Source organism: Oncorhynchus keta, chromosome 17 (genome assembly GCF_023373465.1).
Source record: "Oncorhynchus keta strain PuntledgeMale-10-30-2019 chromosome 17, Oket_V2, whole genome shotgun sequence".
NCBI classification, from domain to species: domain Eukaryota; kingdom Metazoa; phylum Chordata; class Actinopteri; order Salmoniformes; family Salmonidae; genus Oncorhynchus; species Oncorhynchus keta.
In genome coordinates this window covers 7,466,432-7,486,391 of record NC_068437.1, presented here as the reverse complement: position 1 = coordinate 7,486,391, position 19,960 = coordinate 7,466,432, and the positions used below count along the sequence as shown (strand labels likewise).

At 41.4% G+C, this 19,960-nt stretch overlaps 1 protein-coding gene across 2 annotated transcripts; it reads right to left on the bottom strand.

The window, feature by feature from the left end:
- Positions 1–1,121: 1,121 nt before the first annotated feature.
- Positions 1,122–19,029, bottom strand: skic8 (SKI8 subunit of superkiller complex). 2 transcript variants are annotated; one of them, XM_035790479.2, is made up of 11 exons: positions 18,869–19,029; positions 18,645–18,691; positions 12,500–12,527; positions 12,255–12,360; positions 11,989–12,161; positions 9,401–9,549; positions 5,607–5,700; positions 4,950–5,043; positions 3,008–3,100; positions 2,545–2,623; positions 1,122–1,626 (listed from the first exon to the last, which is right to left on the bottom strand). In XM_035790479.2, exons 2-11 carry the CDS (start codon positions 18,654–18,656, stop codon positions 1,537–1,539), a joined length of 918 nt encoding a protein of 305 aa, XP_035646372.1. In that variant the 5' UTR covers positions 18,657–18,691; positions 18,869–19,029; the 3' UTR covers positions 1,122–1,536. The 2 variants fall into 2 exon arrangements, with proteins under 2 accessions (XP_035646372.1, XP_035646373.1); XM_035790480.2 differs by having other exon boundaries at positions 18,828–18,927.
- Positions 19,030–19,960: the final 931 nt, after the last annotated feature.

Sequence of the window (19,960 nt, the reverse complement as noted above, 5' to 3'; positions counted from 1 at the left end):
TAGTAACAACCCTACAGTGTGCCTGAAGCTGATTTGATCCTCAATGTTACACCAATTGCCGTTTTCCCCTAGATTTATCGTCGCCGCCACTCCTTAAAATAAACATTTGGGATGGTAACGTTTGTGTAAAATTAAATGACTAAAATCAGATAGTATGTAGAAAAGATAATGGACATATTTTAAAATAAGATCTTTGAGAACTGATCACCAAAATAAAGAGCGTAAGGGAAAATAAAATTACAAACCTCATGGTATGGAGCCCCCATTGACTCAAACGTAAAATCAATCAGGTAACATAACACTGCATAAGTGATGACAATATGTAGAATTGCAGGAAATTAACTTACGTTTTGTCTGCACCCTAAACTTTCAGCCTGCCAAATTGCCATCTAACACCAATTTTTTTTTCTTCTAGTAAAAACCTTGTAGTGCATTTCATACTTTGGGGGTTTTCAATGAGGTAAATGCGGATGCGAAACCCCATGCTTCAGCATCAGTTGGGGATACATTTAATCATCTTTTTAAAAATTAATTCTACAAAAATATAATCTCATGGGGCTGCATGCCCACGGACCAGCCCCAGGTAAAGGGGGAAAAAAATTATAGGGAAAACTTTTCTGTGCCACCTTGACATGGGCAGTTGGGCAAAAGTCCCCTTAATGTGAACTAATTTTCCTTCTCTACGATGGGCATGGCAAAGTGCAAATGTGTCCATTACGTTGCAGTTTTCTTAAAACACTTTGGAATAGGAATTAATTCTATATGCAGTACTGATTTTTGGTCACAGGATGGAGCACTGGTTTGCAAGACCTTCTTGAGCATGTTGTGTGTAATGTAATAGGATAACTAACTGTAGCCTTGGTGCCAGCCTGAGATGGAAGTTCATGCTGATTGAAATGTGTGCTTCCTCACTTTTCACAGAAATCCTGTGTACAGTAATTGTTTTTCTAAACATAACTGTCTGGGAAACATCTGCTGTATTTTAATTTGCGGGGACATTAATTTAAATCTCCACAAATGACTAGGTTAACATTCTGAAAATGTACTGCAAATGTTGAAAAGTTCATTGAATAAATCATGCACCGGTAGGAAGGAACATTAACTCAAATTAGTTTGGGAAATTAAAATACAAAAAATCCTTTATTTTGAGTACAACAAAGGGAGGGCAAGGTACAGTGAAGTGCAAAATAAGCAATGACATTGAACCGCCCACAATTATTGTTTGATTGCAGATTAGCTCTGGCTCAGTGGGGGGCAACCATGGGATGTTCTGACTGAGTTAGGCCATAGGTGCATCTCAACAGTCTAAATGGACTTCCTCTCCTCACCTTCCATCTCCACGAGAAGGAGCAGGGCTTGTGAATGTGAATTTTCAAATCAGTGCAGATGAGAGGAAGGTGGACAAGTCAGAATATTGAGCTGCACCATAAGTAGGATGAGCCAGGCAAGATAAGCTGTGGAACTCTTACTAGAGCGCCAGTATTCAGGCTGCCCGGTCTGCAGCTGGGAGAGGTGGTAGGAATGAGAGCTGGTGCATCACATGGGACAATCATAGATATGGATGGCCCTGTCATCTCCAACAGATACGATCTTAGAACCTGTGCCGTTGTATTTCACACTCCACACCTAGGGGGGCAGACGACAAGACTTGAACAACATGCAAGGTAGCAGTTAAGTGTAAAAACAGTGGCAGTTGGAAAAACACATGTCACTTAAAATACTCTGTAGGCATTTCGAAACCAATTCAGAATGCAGGTGTACGACTGTACCATCAAATGTAGTCAGAAAAGATTTCAGATATTACTATTCTGTAAAAAAAAAATTTTTTTAAAATGCACCCCTTGAAATGATTAAATGATGGTGGGACAACCATGTGATGTTCTTTCATCAATAATCCATTTGACCTCTGAAAAGCAAGAAGAGCTCCTCTGTCTATTGTGACTAGTCGGAACGAGAGATACTGCTACAAAAGAGAGATGATTTTTAAAAAATCAACTGCATTTGTCCATATCATTCTCTTGACTTCCTAGCAGCTTTCATTCAGACAAGAGGCTATAAATGGAAAGCAGACCAGACACTCATCTGCCTCTGATCTCTCCTCAGAGCAATGTCTGTAAATTTGGAGCTTTCTTCCAGAGAAGATTAAGCCTCCCTACAGGCGTCTGGAGTGGAGATCTAACGACAGCTCGGATTATTCAGTCTGCCAACGCTGAGACATAACAGAAACACAGGAGGGGGCATAGTAGGACAACAGCCACTTCAATTCCCATATTCTTTTGAGTGGCCAGCCACTATAACACCGAAGTCGGCAAGAGATGAGTGTACTGTATTGTACATGGCTGTTAGACCCAATAACATTATTAATCCCTTCCCTCATTTTCTTTCTTTTGTGATCAGACTGTAGGTGAAAATAATATGGCAAATTAAGGCTATGAGTCCTGTTCACCCAATCCAGAATAGAGGTGCTTTCTAAATAAAAATGTACGGTCCTCAGGACCAATAAAATGTTCCATTAGCTGTTTGGAGTTGACTGAATGTTCTCACCTGGTCCTGATGGTCGAAAAATGTGTTGACACACGCCCTAGAGCTGGCGTCCCAAACCTTCACACTCTTGTCTGAGGAACTGAGAGGAGCAAAGACAAAAAAGTAATTTTGTCATCCCAAAAATTCACAACACTTTTTGGCGTCACACCTGTCATTTGTAGTCTGTAGACTCTAGTCCTCAAAATCTGAATGTATGTGAAATAAACAAAAAAAACTTGTTGGAACATTTTGGAAATAGGACCTCTTCCTTCTCCCACCATTGACGTTATAACTGATTTTACATAACTGGATTGGTGAAAGATATGCAAGTGACAATCGTTAAATAAATAAATAAATAAAGGTTTTATTGTCTTTGAATTAGACTTTGGCACCTGCCATTATTAAATCACATCAAATATGATCTGGGAACTTACTATTTAAAACCAAAACAGTTACTGACTTAAGACAAGCACACACACTTTACCTGGACACAAAATGCGTGTCGTCAGGGGAGAAAGCTACGTTGAGGACCCAGGACGCGTGGCCACTCAGAGTGCCTGCCAACTTGGCATGCTGCCTGTAAAACAACATTTTCCAAGTTTATAATAAAATACATACACTATATGAGCAAAAAGTATGTGGACACCTGCTCGTCAAACATCTCATTCCAAATCATGGGCATTAATATGGAGTTGGTCCCCCCTTTGCTGCTATAACAGCTTCTACCCTTCTGGGAAGAATTTACTTGAAATCAGTGGTATTCATTGCGCGGCCCTGCATGAGCCCTTAATTTGCGGTTCACTATAATTTTCCTATTTTCCATTCATAAATTATACAATTTCAATTCCATGCAGGCGTGAATCACATCACTTCGTTGAATATATATATATATATATATATATATATATATATATATATATATATATATATATTGTACTCTGGACAGCAGATAGATGGCGCAGCTGTTGAAAAGAAAGGCTGAAATAGAACGCAACTGCTCAACTACAGCGACCGACACACACCCGTTTGCTACTAGCTAATTTTGCAGTCTGGTTGACATGGATCGATTTATTGTAAAAAAGAAACGTAAAACTATTGACAATAAAAATGAGGGGGAAGAGCTGGAGAACATGACAGCTATGAACGAACAACCACCGGGGAAAACCTAGAAAATCAGGAAGATGGCGGCGGGGAAATGTAGCTAGCTCACGTGGCTCCAGTGGCTAAGAGAAGGATATGGTCGATTCAAGAAGAAAACAAAGTTACAAGAGAAATGTACAGACAAGTATTTTTTTTGTACTGCATGATGGGACCAGCTCTAGGAAGTGTCTTGGTGGTTCCAAACATCTTCCATTTAAGAACACCACTGTGTTCTTGGAGACCTTCAATGCTGCAGAAATGTTTTGGTACCCTTCCCCAGATCTGTGCTTCAACACAATCCTGTCTCGGTTTTGCTCTGACATGCACTATCAACTGTGGGACCATATATAGACAGGTGTGTGTCACAAAACTTTAGAATTTTACCATTAAACTACGAGAATTTGTCACTTTCAACGCTGTGAGAATTTATCAGGTGACATCTAGTGGCCCTGTTGGGCCCTTCAGATTTCCACAGGTGTCTAATTATCTATGGCCCTCTGTGTGGCCTTATCACATGTAAAATAATAAAATATTTTTAAATAAAATAACAAAGTTATAAATTATCATCAACTTAGCATATACCATTGGTGTTTAATGAGGGTTTCTGCATATTTACACATTTATTTTACTATGTTTTTGTTGTCAGTGTTTTTGCTACAAACTGGTGGCAGTTGTGGAAAAGTTAATTGAAAATAATGCTATTGTTGATTAGATGCTTTTTTCATTTAATTAGGCTATTTTATCTTGAACCATATGGTCCAGCCACTAGAAACATATGGACAATATAAAAAATATATAAAGTATAAATTAACAAAAAGGTTACCAAAGATTGCCATATTACTGGTAGCTTTGCAACCATGTATGTCAGTTAATACTTTTTTCAAATAATTAAATGTTTTCCAAAAAAGGAGCGTGATAGCAACAGCAACACCCATAATATGAGAATAGGGACTGCTTGGCATCAGACCACTGTTGATGTCTGAAAAGATCTGACAGACTTTGGGGTGATTTTAGGGTGAGCCATCACTGGAAGTCAGCGTGGACCTGTGTGACATAATGTAATTTGACATTTCATTTGGATCTCAAAGAGAACCACCAAGATTCTTAAGTTGTTTCAAATATATCCCCAATACTCAATTCATGGATACATTGCCTTGAACACAAAGCAATACAGCCATGCATTTTTTATTTGTTTGGAACAGTCTGTAGGATTGTTATTCTACACCACAATACCCTAAAATGATAGCAGGCGAGACAGATGGCCTTTAACTCCCCAGTGAACTTACACGTCATAAATCTTGATGTAGCCATCATCTGAGGCTGTTACTAAGAGCTGTGAGTCTGGAGAGAACGTCAGCGATCTGATAGGCATGGCGTGACCTACAGAGAGGGAGTGGAGAGAGGGGGAGACAGCATGCTTGTTTAAAACACACACAGCTTGTCTTCAGTGCTGACAATTCGTGAGAGCTATACACCTTCAATATGAAGACGCTTGACATTATCCATTGTAGATTGAGTCACATAGCAGCCAGTAAAATGTTTTACAAACCAGGTTTCCATACAATCTTTTTATGAGAGCAAAGTACTTAACAAATGTTGACAAAACAAAATAAGCAAAGGTGGGATCGTTTTGTGCCGGTAAAATGAATGTATGCGAGAAATGACAAAAACACCTTTATGTGCAAATATTGATATAATAACCATAGGCGTAAACTTGTAATCACGCAATGGTATAGTATCCCACTACAACCCAGGAAAGCATGAAGTTTAATAGACTACAGATTAAATAAGTTAGAATGAACTTCACTGGGTGTTGAAAGTGCACAGTGATGTTATTTATTGGAAGGCAGCATCAAGCACAAGGGTCTTATTCTGGTGACATGACGATTGGTGCTTGGCTGTGGGAGAAAGTGGTTGAAAGACACAGAGGCCAGAGAATGTACCTTCCAGCGTATGGAGTAGTTTCCCAGTGGCAATGTCAAAGATGTTAATGATTCCATCTATAGCTCCACTGGCCAAGTACTTTCCATCTGGACTCTGGAAAAAAGATAGGGAAAAAATTCAATTCAAATTCAAATATTTCTGAAGCTTGTTTTGAGCAGTTGTATTTGAACGTTTAACTAGGTGTTATTGATGTAATCATGTGGAAAATGTGGGATAAAAACTATGAACCGCTGCCAGCTGAAGAACTGATTCATTATCAGGGACATTTGATAGTTGCAGCACTGACAATTCATTAAAGGCTGTGGCTCCCGACTTTTCTCAACCTTTCTTCCCGGGCACAAAAGGTCCCGAAGCTTCTGCGCATGTGCGTAAGATGTTCTACGCATGTTTCTTTACCTCTACTTTACACACATTTGTTGTGTCCTTCCCTTCACATTTCGCACTGTCAATTGTGACTGATAGTTTGAAATAACTACAAAGCATCTCTATACCAACCATTTGATCTCAGTCTCATTGGAATATGGATTTAGATTGAGTTATAGTATCATTTTGAAGTAGTTGAATGATGTAAAGTGAGCGAAATTCAGAGCAGATGGTGTTAAACTGTAGCTAGCCTACTGGTGTATTCTCATCGACGGGGCTGTAGTAGAGCAGGTAGAGAGTCAAGTTCCTTGATGTCCACATGACCAAAAAACGATCATGATCCAAACACATGGCCTGGTATGGCAACTCCTCGGCATCCGACTGCAAGGTGCTACAGATGGTAGTACGGCCCAGCACATCACTGGGGTCAAGCTTCCTGCAATCCAGCACTTCTATACCAGGCAATGTCAGAGGCCCTAAAAATTGTCAGACTGTTCTCTCTGCTACCGCACAGCAAGCAGTATCGGGGCACCAAGTCTAGGTCCAAAAGGCTCCTACACCCAAGCCATATGACTGCTGAACAGCTAATCAAATGGCTACATTAACTATTTGCATCGACATCCACCCCCCCCTTTTTTATGCGGATGGCAACCGTATAACGGTAGTTACCAGGGCTCGTCATAAAGCAGGAGAATGATCTCCGCTAACCATTGCCTGACTGGCAATCGAGGGGCTACCAAGATGAGGGATCCGTCTTTCATCCCTCACTCTGTTCAAGCAGAGAAGGAAACATGCAGAGCCTCACCCTTGGCCAAGGGTGTGCCAGCGTTTCCAGTCACAGTGGTGCGTATCCTGTGAACGCAAAGAATGAGCAATGAGTGTCTACATTCATATTTTTTAAGTCATTTAGAAGATGTTCATTTCCAGAGCGACTTACAGGAGAGTGCATTCATTTTTCATACTGGTCCCCGTGGGAATCAAACTCACAACCCTGGTGTTGCAAGTGCCATGCTCTACCAACTGAGCCACGTTTCTTTGTGCGATGCAGAGATCTACAGTGGCTAGACCGTGTGTCTCCCAGATCTAGTTGTCTCCAATCCCTGTATAGGAGATTCCCTCTGGATAACAAGTCCGCTCCCACATTCAATACACCTGGGATGTGAGTAGTGAAAGCAGGTGCGCCCTGCTCCACAGAATAATCTTGACAGTTGGTCTGTGTAGACGGAGAGAGCGTGCCACCCTGACGGTTGTGTGCCACCACAGTCATATTGTCTGCCTTGACAAGGATGTGAGAATTTTGAAGGAAAGGCAGAAAGTGTATCAATGCGAGAAACACTGTCAGTAGTTCGATGTAATTTATACGAGCATGGCGGAGCTGTGGGACCACAATCTGTTTATTACTCTTCCCTCATGACTCACCACCTTCCTCGTTGACACTAAACCTAGGGAAGGTTTTCCCTTGAGAGGAGGCAGTGAACTGTTGACTGCCCATCTCTACTGCCAGGGACGTTCCCCTTTGCCTTTGGATGGACTCCCCTACTTCTCCCCCTGGGGAATGAGGTGTGCAAGACCCACCTTCCTTCTTACGAAGTTTGCACTTGTGTTTCATGGTGGTGGCAGCGGCACAATAGGAGGTTCACCCACAGACTTGGATTGCGCCTCTGCATGCTCAGAGGTTGAGAACTACAGCGATACAGATCGTGTCGCATTGGTCTTGGCTGAAGTACTTTCAGCGTTGGGTTGCTGACCTTCACCTGTGTCCACAACAGCACTGCAGATGGCCAGAAGTAAGAATGTTGTGTTCAATGCCCATATTGAATGTGCTGCAGCCACATAGACCTTTTAGAATATGAAGGTGGTGAAGCACTCAGTCTTCCCAGAGAGAGCAGTGCCGGTCATAGACGAGGCACTGGGGTTCAGGTGGCTAGCCAGTGACGGCCATGGCCCACCTCCTCCATGCCCTGGGTGTCCATGGCAACAAAGAGTCTGGTTTGGATCTTGCTGGAGAGGGGCATGTCCAAATTATGTTTGGCTTCAGCCACATATGCAGGAACAGCTGAGAGGAGTCGTTTCCCCACAATGGTTTGTGAGGGGAGTTTCCTTCAACGCTGCCACCACCCACGGTTGCGGGCCAGTTGTAACAGAACCTGGTCGCTGCCCATTTACAGACATCGATCAGCCCAAAGTTCACGAGGTCGGAAGAGGGCCTTGAGCAGTGGATTTGAGTTTCCTCTTCCTCCTCATCAATTTGGAGTATTACTTTGTCGATATGGAGGTTCTGTTTTGATAGTGATTCGAGGGCTCCATATTACATACCCTACCCTCGAGAGGATGCTATGTGGGTTAGCCTCACATAGTGACGCGTTTTGTTTGGGATTTGCTCTGTGCACTCGCCAGTGAAGGGAGTTAGCAGGCCGTGCCCGCAGAACCCGGGATTAGCGGGTGATGCCGCAGCGTGCTCAAAACCAAAGCAGGCAGCACACGGGGGTGTGTATCATTGCCCGCTATTGTCGCCCGACATTGGTACGGGTGTGAAAGCTCTTGGATGGGGGCAGGAGGCCGGCTAGGTTCTCCCTGTGCAAGGGTAGCAGGCTCAATGGCTCCGAGGAATATGATTCCTCAAGCAAAGTGTGTGCTAGGTAGTGTTTGCCTTGTGGCTAATAGCCTAGCTAGTTAGCACACTTTACTTGAGGAAGTACATGCTTTTTTTGTCTCTCCACGAACTGTGTGTCTCTCGAGCATCGGGCTGTGAAGCTAAGGCGGCCAGTTTAGTCAACAGTTGGCGGGAGAGTGGCTCTCTTCATGTAAGAGAGGGGCTCATCTCATTCGCCACAGTACCTGTTCAACAGATGCTGTGTGATTGGATACTTCAAGCTTGTGACCCGCCCTAAGGCGTATCCCCATAAGTGACACCCCGAAACAAGTATTAGAAATATAACTGCATTCCCAGAGATGTTCTATACTCAAGTCAACATAACTCGTAACGACCAGCCTGTATTGGGTGTAGTGCATTTACAGAGATGTTCTATACTCAAGTCAACATAACTCATAACGACCAGCCTGTGTTGGGTGTAGTGCATTCCCAGAGATGTTCTATACTCAAGTCAACATAACTCATAACGACCAGCCTGTGTTGGGTGTAGTGCATTTACAGAGATGCGCATTAAGTCATTTTCACAAATTGCTCTCCCAGAGTACAAATGGAGAGCCCTTATGCTAATTGTACGTGTGTATGGTGTTATTATTTTAAAAAGGCCCAGTGCTGTCAAAATAGATGTTCCTGTTGTATGTTGTTGAAACTAGTAAACACTGTACAATTGTGAAAAATATGTGTGGGGACCTATAAAATGTATTTTGAGTGAACACTTGTTCCACTGTAATAATCAGTAAAATGTCCCACAATAAACATTCAATCTTGATTGTTTCTTACGTAGGCTATACTCAGAATGAATTTCCCTCTGGTGTCCAAAGAGTACTCCTTCTTGCCGCTTTCAACCCCAAAGATGTTGACCTTTCCAAGATGGCTTCCGGTGGCAATGTATTTGGAGTCTGGGGAGAAGGCTACTGTCCATGCATCAACTGGAATGAGACAAAATACCCTTCATTACATTACTGAATACAGAAAACCAGAGAGAGAAAACATAAGGGTGACATCGAAGCCCACAGAAGTAAAAGCCAGGACACTTCTGCGCTACTTTGTTTCTCCTTAAGCTGTTCTATTGGAACGACAAGAGAAACAGAATAAAGGTGTAATCCTGGGTACTATACAGTGTGAACAGCAAGTAAAAAAATACTTTTAAGGTACTACTTAAGTAGTTTTTTGGGGCATCTGTACTGTATTATTTATATTTTGGAAAACTTTTACTTCACTACATTCCTAAAGAAAAAAAAAAAACATTTTTACTCCATACATTCTCTGACACCCAAAAGTACTCGTTACATTTTAAATGCTTAGCAGGACAGAAAAATGGTCCAATTCACGCACTTAAAAGAGACCATCCCTGGTTATCCCTACTGCCTGATCTGGCGGACTCACTAAACAGTAGTTTTGTTTTGGAAAGGGGATACCTAGTCAGTTGTACAACAATGCGTTCAACTGAAATGTGTCTACCACATTTAACCCAACCTCTCAATCAGAGAGAGGAGCGGAGGGCTGCCACCACTGGTGAACAGTCACAATGTTAGTCAGCTCAGCAGGCTTTATAACCAATTTATTATGTTATAACTCCTATGGCTCTGGCCTGAACTACAATTAGTCAACAACTAAATAAATCATACACAACTGCAGAGGGGAATATGTCTTGTGTCAATAGCTTTGGCTGCAAGTTTGTCAGTTTTTTCCATCTACGTAATATTGCAAAAATCAGAAACGTTCTGTCCAAAAATGATGCAGAAAAATTAATCCATGCTTTTGTCACTTCTAGGTTAGACGACTGCAATGCTCTACTTTCCGGCTACCCGGATAAAGCACTAAATAAACTTCAGTTAGTGCTAAATACGGCTGCTAGAATCCTGACTAGAACCAAAAAATGTGTGCTAGCCTCTCTACACTGGATTCCTGTCAAAGCAAGGGCTGATTTCAAGGTTTTACTGCTAACCTACAAAGCATTACATGGGCTTGCTCCTACCCATCTCTCTGATTTGGTCCTGCCGTACATACCTACACGTGCGCTACGGTCACAAGACGCAGGCCTCCTAATTGTCCCTAGAATTTCTAAGCAAACAGCTGGAGGCAGGGCTTTCTCCTATAGAGCTCCATTTTTATGGAACGGTCTGCCTACCCATGTCAGAGACGCAAACTCAGTCTCAACCTTTAAGTCTTTACTGAACACTCATCTCTTCAGTGGGTCATATGATTGAGTGTAGTCTGGCCCAGCAGTGGGAAGATGAACGGAAAGGCTCTGGAGCAACGAACCGCCCTTGCTGTCTCTGACTGGCCAGTTCCCCTCTTTCCACTGGGATTCTCTGCCTCTAACCCTATTACAGGGGCTGAGTCACTGGCTTACTGGGGCTCTCTCTTGCCGTCCCTGCAGGGGGTGCGTCACCTGAGTGGGTTGATTCACTGTTGTGGTCATCCTGTCTGGGTTGGCAGCCCCCCTTGGGTTGTGCCGTGGCGGAGATCTTTGTGGGCTATACTCAGCCTTGTCTCAGGATGGTAAGTTGGTGGTTGAAGATATCCCTCTAGTGGTGTGGGGGCTGTGTTTTGGCAAAGTGGGTGGGGTTATATCCTTCCTGTTTGGCCCTGTCCGGGAGTGTCCTCGGATGGGGCCACAGTGTCTCCTGACCCCTCCTGTCTCAGCCTCCAGTATTTATGCTGCAGTAGTTTGTGTCGGGGGGCTAGGGTCAGTTTGTTATATCTGGAGTACTTCTCCTGTCCTATTCGGTGTCCTGTGTGCGTTCTCTAATTCTCTCCTTCTTTCTTTCTCTCTCTCGGAGAACCTGAGCCCAAGGACCGTGCCCCAGGACGACCTGACATGATGACTCCTTGCTGTCCCCAGTCCACCTGACTGTGCTGCTGCTCCAGTTTCAACTGTTCTGCCTTGTTATTATTCGACCATGCTGGTCATTTATGAACATTTGAACATCTTGGCCATGTTCTGTTATAATCTCCACCCGGCACAGCCAGAAGAGGACTGGCCACCCCACATAGCCTGGTTCCTCTAGGTTTGTTCCTAGGTTTTGGCCTTTCTAGGGAGTTTTTCCTAGCCACCGTGCTTCTACACCTGCATTGCTTGCTGTTTGGGGTTTTAGGCTGGGTTTCTGTACAGCACTTTGAGATATCAGCTGATGTATGAAGGGCTATATAAATACAATTTGATTGATTGATTGATCTTCAATGTTGAAGATCAGGGTTGGGGTCAATCCCAAATCATGAAAAAAAATAACTGAATGGGCTTTTTCAATTGATGGAGTTTACATCAATTTCCTGAATGAAAATCGCATTGTCCCCAGCCTTTGCTGCTACACATGCCCTCGCCGGACATAATGTGGCTGAAAAGCCACCAGACAATGTCCTACCTGGGCCCGCATCCATGGACTTGATCTGCTTGCCGAACTCAAGGTCCCAGAGGCGTATGTGGGCATCTAGCGAGCTGGAGGCTGCTATGGCTCCGTTGGGACTGACGTCCACTGAGACTATACCCAGCTGGTGGCCCTCCAGGGTCCACTGCAGCTCCAGCTTTTCGTCTGACCTGAGTGGCAAGAGCGAGAACAGAGCAGTCAACTTAGTGTAGACCGACCGTACTGGCTCAATTCAATTGGATTCAAAATATGCAGTGTATTACCATTTCCAGACTTTCACCATGTCGTCCAGAGAGCCAGTGACTATTGTCTCCAATCCATCCCGCTCACTTCTACCCCACGCAGCAGTCCAGATGGCATCGTCGTGGGCTGTGGGCAAACACACATATTAGACACACCAAAAATGGAATTACAAGGTGTCAAATGACATTCCATTTGAAGGAAAATATGAATATCAATATGTAATGAGTCTGTAACAATATTGAGGATGAATTAAGGCAAAACTCACCATGTTCTTGCTTGAACAGAATACTGTACTGGAAAGAAAATAAATTGTTATTGAATCACGCACAGGTAGCTTTCACAACTCATTATGTGATCACCTTACATGGCTTCCCCCTACCTGAAACAGAATCTGGGTTTACAGGAGACATTGAATATGGCGATTATTTTAAGCCCAGGCAGCTGCCATTCACCAGCTTAAAAATTCACTCAGTACTTACAAAATAATGGAGTTTCGCTAAGCAACTATTGTCCTTACTGCCGGTATGTTCTTCAAAAGCAAGGTCTAAAGCCACCGCCAATAAAATCACTCATTACTGCCATTACTGATCCAGCAGCAGGAAAGGTCTGATTTTATCCAGAGAGGTAAGAGGTAAAGCCAAAATAAGCCCAATGCGTTTCTATAGCCTTCACGCTTTTGGGACAACAACTCATTGTTAGGGCGGAGACATGAGCATCAACACACATATGCATGCAGACATTTGCAGGACCAGTCAAAAGTTTAGACACCTACTCATTCCAGGGTTTTTCTTTATTTTTACTATTTTCTTCATCGTAAAATAATAGTGAAGACATCAAAACTATGAAACAACACATTGGGAATCACATAGTAAATCAAGAAAAAGTGTTGAATCAAAATACATTTTATATTTGAGATTCTTCAAAGTAGCCACCCTTAACAGCTTTGCACACTCTTGGCATTCTCTCAACCAGCTTCATGAGGTCGTCACCTGGAATGCATTTCAATTAACAGGTGTGCCTTGTACCGTGTCTTTTTAAATTATTTTTTAAATGTAACCTTTATTTAACTAGGCAAGTCAGTTAAGAACAAATTCTTATTTACAATGACGGCATACCGGGGAACAGTTGGTTAACTGCCTTGTTCAGGGGCAGAACGACAGATTTTTACCTTTTTACCTAACCTTTCGGTTACTGGCCCAATGCTCTAACCACTGTGTTTGACTTATTTCAGAGAAAGAAAATACATACCACATTCAATTATTTACACAATTAAATGTATCATATAACAATTAATTAAGTATTAATCTGGGGCACTACGGGAAAAGTTATTTAACAAGTTACTATCTCCTGACTAAACAAGATATTTATCTTACGTCAGTCAGTCCGTCGGTTATTTAATTCTTAATTACCTTCAGTCTCATTCGGAATGTCGCAAAACTCTTGGATATCTGCATGAACCCTAGCATAAATGATGAATCTGCAATATACTAATTGGCTTAATTATTTATTTACTAACTAACCAATTACATAAACAAACAGGATAGCTTGCACATTGATTACTCCACAATGCAATGAAACGTCCCTAGTGGACAAAACTGATATGACGGCTTGTTACACAAAATGCCGGATTCAAAAAAAAGAGGGAAAGGGAGAGACAGGAATTCCACTAACGTACATACAGCTGATAACTATACTCATGGAAATGTGAATACTTTGCTAATGAACGGCCGCTCTTTCGAAATAATTGCAATGTACATATTTATGTGTGTATGTCTTTGCTGTCTCTCCGTTTAAAAGGCTTGATCCATCAACAGAAAGTTGAGAACGGATCTTCCAGAGGAAGTGTTCGTTAGAATGGATTTTTCAACGTGGTTCTCAATCGAGTTTACCAGACTAAAGTACTTAAACAGCTGCAGACTGAATGTTCCTGTGTAGTCTTCATCTTCTGAGTTTCTAACCATTTCAACATGCAGCCACTCTCCACATTTTTCTGGTCTCATAAAGTCTGACCATTCATGACGTCCGGTTCCACACCGTCCGCCTGCTTGGTCTCTAGTCTTGTAGTTTTCTTAACCATTTGTAACGTATTCAGCTTGCGCTGCACGTAACTGGTCTATAGAGTTCTTCAGCAGGTCCTTTGAAACACTTGGGGGAAAAGGCCGTTCCATTATGTTTGGCAGAATGTTTGTACTCGCATGGGCGTGGTTATTGACTGGATGAACTTTACATTAATTTTTTTTTCTCATTTAGAAGGCTAAGATCACATTTCACCTCACAAATAGTTTAATCCTACAAGTTCCACAACATTTGGATGTAAACCTGAAATATACACATTCAGAGATAAATGTATGTTGTTATACCGTCCTTAACTTCTTATGGTATAGGGGACGCTTGCGTCCCACTTGGCCATAAGCCAGGGAAAATGTAGAGCTGCAAATTCAAGTAAAATGATATAAAAAAATCAAACTTTCATTAAATCACACATGTAAGATACTAAATTAAAGCTACACTCGTTGTGAATCCAGCCAACATGTCAGATTTTTAAAAGGCTTTTCGCCGAAAGCATAAGAAGCTATTATCTGATGATAGCACAACAGTAAACAAAGAGGGTAGCATATTTCAACCCTGCAGGCGCTACACAAAACGCAGAAATAAAATAAAACATGCCTTTGACGAGCTTCTTTTGTTGGCACTCCAATATGTCCCATAAACATCACAATTGGTCCTTTTGTTCGATTAATTCCATCCATATATATCCAAAATGTCAATTTATTTGGAGTGTTTGATCCAGAAGAAAATAGCTTCCAAATTGCGCAACGTCACTACAAAATAATTCAAAAGTTGCCTGCCAAAACATTTCAAACTACTTTTGTAATACAACTTTAGGTATTTTTAAACGTTAATAAATCGATCAAATTGAAGACGGGTCTATCCGTGTTCAATACAGGAAGACAACAATCGAAGCTACTTTTCAAGTCTTGCACAACTCTCAACAGTGTTACGCAGTTCCGAGATGGCCGTACTTCTTCATTGCACAAATGAATAACCTCAACCAAATTCCAAAGACTGGTGACATCCAGTGGAAGCGGTAGGAACTGAAAAAAAGTTCCTAAGAAATATCGTTTCCCAATGAGAAATCAGTGAACAGACAGAGACCTCAAAAAAGAAATCTGAACGGTTAGTCCTCGGGGTTTTGCCTGCTACATAACTTCTGTTATACTCACAGACATGATTCAAACAGTTTTAGAAACTTCAGAGTGTTTTCTATCCAAATCTACTAATAATATGCATATCTTATATTCTTGGCATGAGCAGCAGGAAGTTGAAATTGGGCACGCTATTTATCCAAAAGTGAAAATGCTGCCCCCTATACCTTAAGAAGTTAATGAGATCCCAAAACAACAACCGAGCTGACAATTGTTCTTTAACCTGTTACTCCTACCCCCTACTTTTTCGAACATTCTGTTAAAAATCGCGCAACATTTCAGCGCCCTGCTACTCATGCCAGGAATACAGTATATGCATATGATTAGTATGTGTGGATAGAGAACACTCAGACGTTTATAAAACTGGTTATAACAGAACATGCGTTTCATCGAAAAGCGCAGGAAAATCTGATCACTGAAAATGGGAAAATATATCCATGCGCCACTAGAACCCATTGTTGAATGTGATCCACATTAAATGGGGCCGAGGTTGCAATACCTACAGCTTCCACACGATGTCAACAGTCTTGTCATTTGCCTACGATTTGCTTCTTGGTCAAACGGACACGAGGCAGTGCATTTCTTCCGGTCTCTGACCGGATATTTTGGTTGAGATTTACCCGAACATTATTTCCAGACGTACAGCTATAGAATATACATCGCCTCGTGATCAATTTGATCGCTTATTAACGTTTACTAATACCTAAAGTTGCATTACAAAAGTATTTCGAAGTGTTTTGTGAAAGTTTATCGTCAACTTTTTTAATTTTAAAAAATGACGTTACGTTATAAAACGCAATTTTTTTCCTTGATCACACAGTCTTCATAGATCGATATCTTGGCTATATATGGACCGATATTTAATCGAGAAAAAAAAGACCCAATAGTGATGTTTATGGGACATCTAGGAGTGCCAACAAAGAAGATGGTCAAAGGTAATGAATGTTTTATATTTTATTTGTGCGTTTTGTGTAGCGCCGAATATGCTAATTATTTTGTTTACGTCCCCTGCGGGTCTTTTGGGGTGTTACATGCTATCAGATAATAGCTTCTCATGCTTTCGCCGAAAAGCATTTTAAAAATCTGACTTGTTGCCTGGATTCACAACGAGTGTAGCTTTAATTCAGTACCCTGCATGTGTATTTTAATGAACGTTTGAGTTTTAACGAGTGCTATTAGCATTTAGCGTAGCGCATTTGCATTTCCAGATGTCTAGATGGGACGCCTGCGTGTCGGGTAGGAGCAAGAGGTTAAGTACCCACGGACCCTTGCAACTGTTCGGATTACAGAAATATATTTTGATGTTACCGTACTGCAACTCTCACTCTGTTGTAACAAAGGAATTTTTTACTTCAATTTCTGCAGAGTGGGAGAGAGTGTTTTCAGTATTTACAACAGTCATGAAACGGCCAACTTCACCGAGAAGTGAGGGCGCTGTAGAGCAGAACCACTGTAACCCGAATCTTCAGATCTTCAAAGGAGAGTCATGACATTTGTTAAAAGTTATTTTGTGGAATTTCTTTCCTTCTTAATGCGTTTGAGCCAATCAGTTGTGTTGTGACAAGGTAGGGGTAGTATACAGAAGATAGCCCTATTTGGTAAAAGACCAAGTCCATATTATGGCAAGAATAGCTCAAATAGGCAAAGAGAAACAACAGTCCATCACTACTTTAAGACATGAAGGTCAGACAATCCGGAAAATTAAGAACTTCAAAACTTTTTGAGTAGGCAACATTTCTGGGATCTTTTATTTCTGCTCATGAAACCAACATTTCACATGTTGTGTTCATATTTTTGTTCAGTGTAGCTTCTTCCGGTTTGACGCAGTCCAAGACAGGCACTACGTAATCATATTTGATGGTGAATAACATAGCTATGTCAGCTATTAGTCTACTATAGCGTAAGTCGGCTTGTTTAGTTACCATTTCGCCCTCCCTGCTGCCCATGTCACGCGCTCACAGTAGGGCCAATCCCCGTCTGCTAGAACGGCACCTTTCTCCCTCCTCTCATGCTTTAACAGCTCTGGTTAATAAAAAGTAGCTTAAAATTACTTTGCTGCAGCTTCCCTTACTTGGATCGGATCAGACCAAGTCTAAATCTGACCAGGTCAATATGTAACGAGACTCGTTGTATTCGGGTCCACTCGGAATGGGTCTCTATATTTAAAAACAAATATTTAGGCATATCAGGTCCGAGTGGGAATGCCCCGGGTTCATTTCAGAACGGATCCAAAACTCTTATCCTCAGCAACATTCAGACAGAGATAACATTACAATTAGTCAATGGGTATCGTTGGAATGCAAGCCGCATATCCTGAGTGCCCAATGATGTAGAATTTCAAACTTATCACCACACAGCCCCAACAGTCATACAGGAAGGATACTGGCCTTGTCGCTGCATCTATCCTAGAATTGTGAGTCTATCCCAAAATTGTGCAGCTACCTGGACAGCTAACTTCCATTAAATGGTATTATGGCAGCCATATTGGAGTTTGGACACCATATTGGATTTTTAGGCTAAATCCATGATGGTCCTAAAGAGAATCTGTGGCAAGTTACCTTGGACACAAATTCTGATGTCAGAGCCCACTGTGGCTAGATTATACTAGCCACAACAATAAAAACATGCAACTGTATGCATCTTTGTCAGATAGGATGATACAGCACTGAACGAGAGCAAATTTGACTTGGAAAGTTGTCTATTATATTATCTACCAAAAAGTAAAGCTTACTTTCTTCATAAATATTCAATGACTTTTGCAGTACAATATTTTTACACAACCATCCATTTCATAAATGGGCGACATTAAGGATGTGAAAAAACATGGATGTGTTTTGTTCTACCTCGGGTAGGGAGGGGTATCTCACTAGCATATGTTGACACTATTAAACTTGAAATGCTGGTGAATGGCTGCTTCATGGCTTAAAATGAGAACCGCCATATTCAACGACTTCTGTAAATCCAGATTTTGGTTCACCCCCAAACAGAGACTTACTGAGAGAATGAATGAACCTGACTGAATGTCTGAAACAGACACACTCACGTTGATTCCAGCACGCCTGTATGTTTCTTACTCGCAAGATTAGCCAATCAGCTAACTGTTAGCTAGCTACCTAAAACAACAGAATAGTACAGACCTAGGAAGTAACGTTAGCATGCTACTAACATTGGCTTTGGCTAACGTTAGCTAATTATTTCACTTACTTGAGTGCTCATAGTTGTTCGTTAAATCTTGCAAGTAGTTTTACGTCCTGAAAGTCAAATAATTCACATAACGTTAGCTAAGTAAAGTTAGCTAGCTAAATAGCTATTTCTCTACCAGGTAAAGCTAGCTAACGTTATAGCTACTCCAGAAATGCAGCAAAAATATATAATAAACTAGAACACCTGAATATAGCTGAAAGATGCATATTAATTAGTGATGTTACGTTTGATACTGGAGCACCAAGGCAAGCGTCGAAATCGCGAAGCAGCCAACGTCGAAGCGCTGTTCTTCTTCTTCGGTGGGGTTTATCGGCGGTTGGTATCCAACGTTATGGTGCATTACCGCCACTTACTGTACTGGAGTGTGGGCCAGAGTCAGGGAGAAACTAAATCTTACCTGCCAGCCCCGATGCTCTTAAAAAACAAAACAAATATTTGAGACTATATCAAATGACATTCTACTCAATATACTCTTTAAACTAATTTCCTGTGCCCCCTTTTTTTAAACCACGTTGCAAAATGCGATATCCCACTACTTCTCCTTCTTCTGACTTGCCTAGTTAAATAAAGGTTACATTTATTGGCAGACTTAAGGTCTATTGCTGCCACCTTCTTTAGGGGGTAAATATCTTTGGAGGTAAATTATAGTCAAGTATACAAGCACATACAGTATGATTTGAATTCATTATGTACCAAAGACATCTTAAATTGTTATATATATATACACACACTATTGTTCAAAAGTTTGGGGTCACTTAGAAATGTCCTTGTTTTTTAAAGAAAAGCAACTTTTTTGTCCATTTAAAATAACATTACATTGATCAGAAATACAGTGTAGATATTGTTAATGTTTTAATTGACTATTGTAGATGGGAACGGCAGATTTCTTTTTAACGGAATATCTACATAGTTGTGTGGAGGCCCATTATCAGCAACCATCACTCCTGTGTTCCAATGGCACGTTGTGTTAGCTAATCCAAGTTTATCATTTTAAAAGGCTAAATGATCATTAGAAAGCCATTTTGCAATTATGTTAGCACAGCTGAAAACTGTTGTCCTGATTAACGAAGCAATAAAACAGGCCTTCTTTAGACTAGTTGAGTATCTGGAGCATCAGCATTTGTGGGTTTTGATTACAGGCTCAAAATGGCCAGAATCAAATAACTTTCTTCTGAAACTCGTCAGTCTATTATTGTTCTGAGAAATGAAGGCTATTCAATGGGAAGAATTGCGAAGAAACTGAAGATCTGGTGCAACGCTGTGTACTACTCCCTTCACAGAACAGCACAAACTGTCTCTAACCAGAATAAAAAGAG

What these genes read in the sequence shown, in the direction of transcription:
- skic8 (XM_035790479.2), bottom strand. An exon ending in GTCCATGGATGCGGGCCCAG is followed by an intron (nt 9,550 to 11,988) that starts GTAGGACATTGT and finishes GTCTCATTCCAG; the next exon opens with TTGATGCATGGACAGTAGCC. An exon ending in TCATTCTGAGTATAGCCTAC is followed by an intron (nt 5,701 to 9,400) that starts GTAAGAAACAAT and finishes TCTTTTTTCCAG; the next exon opens with AGTCCAGATGGAAAGTACTT.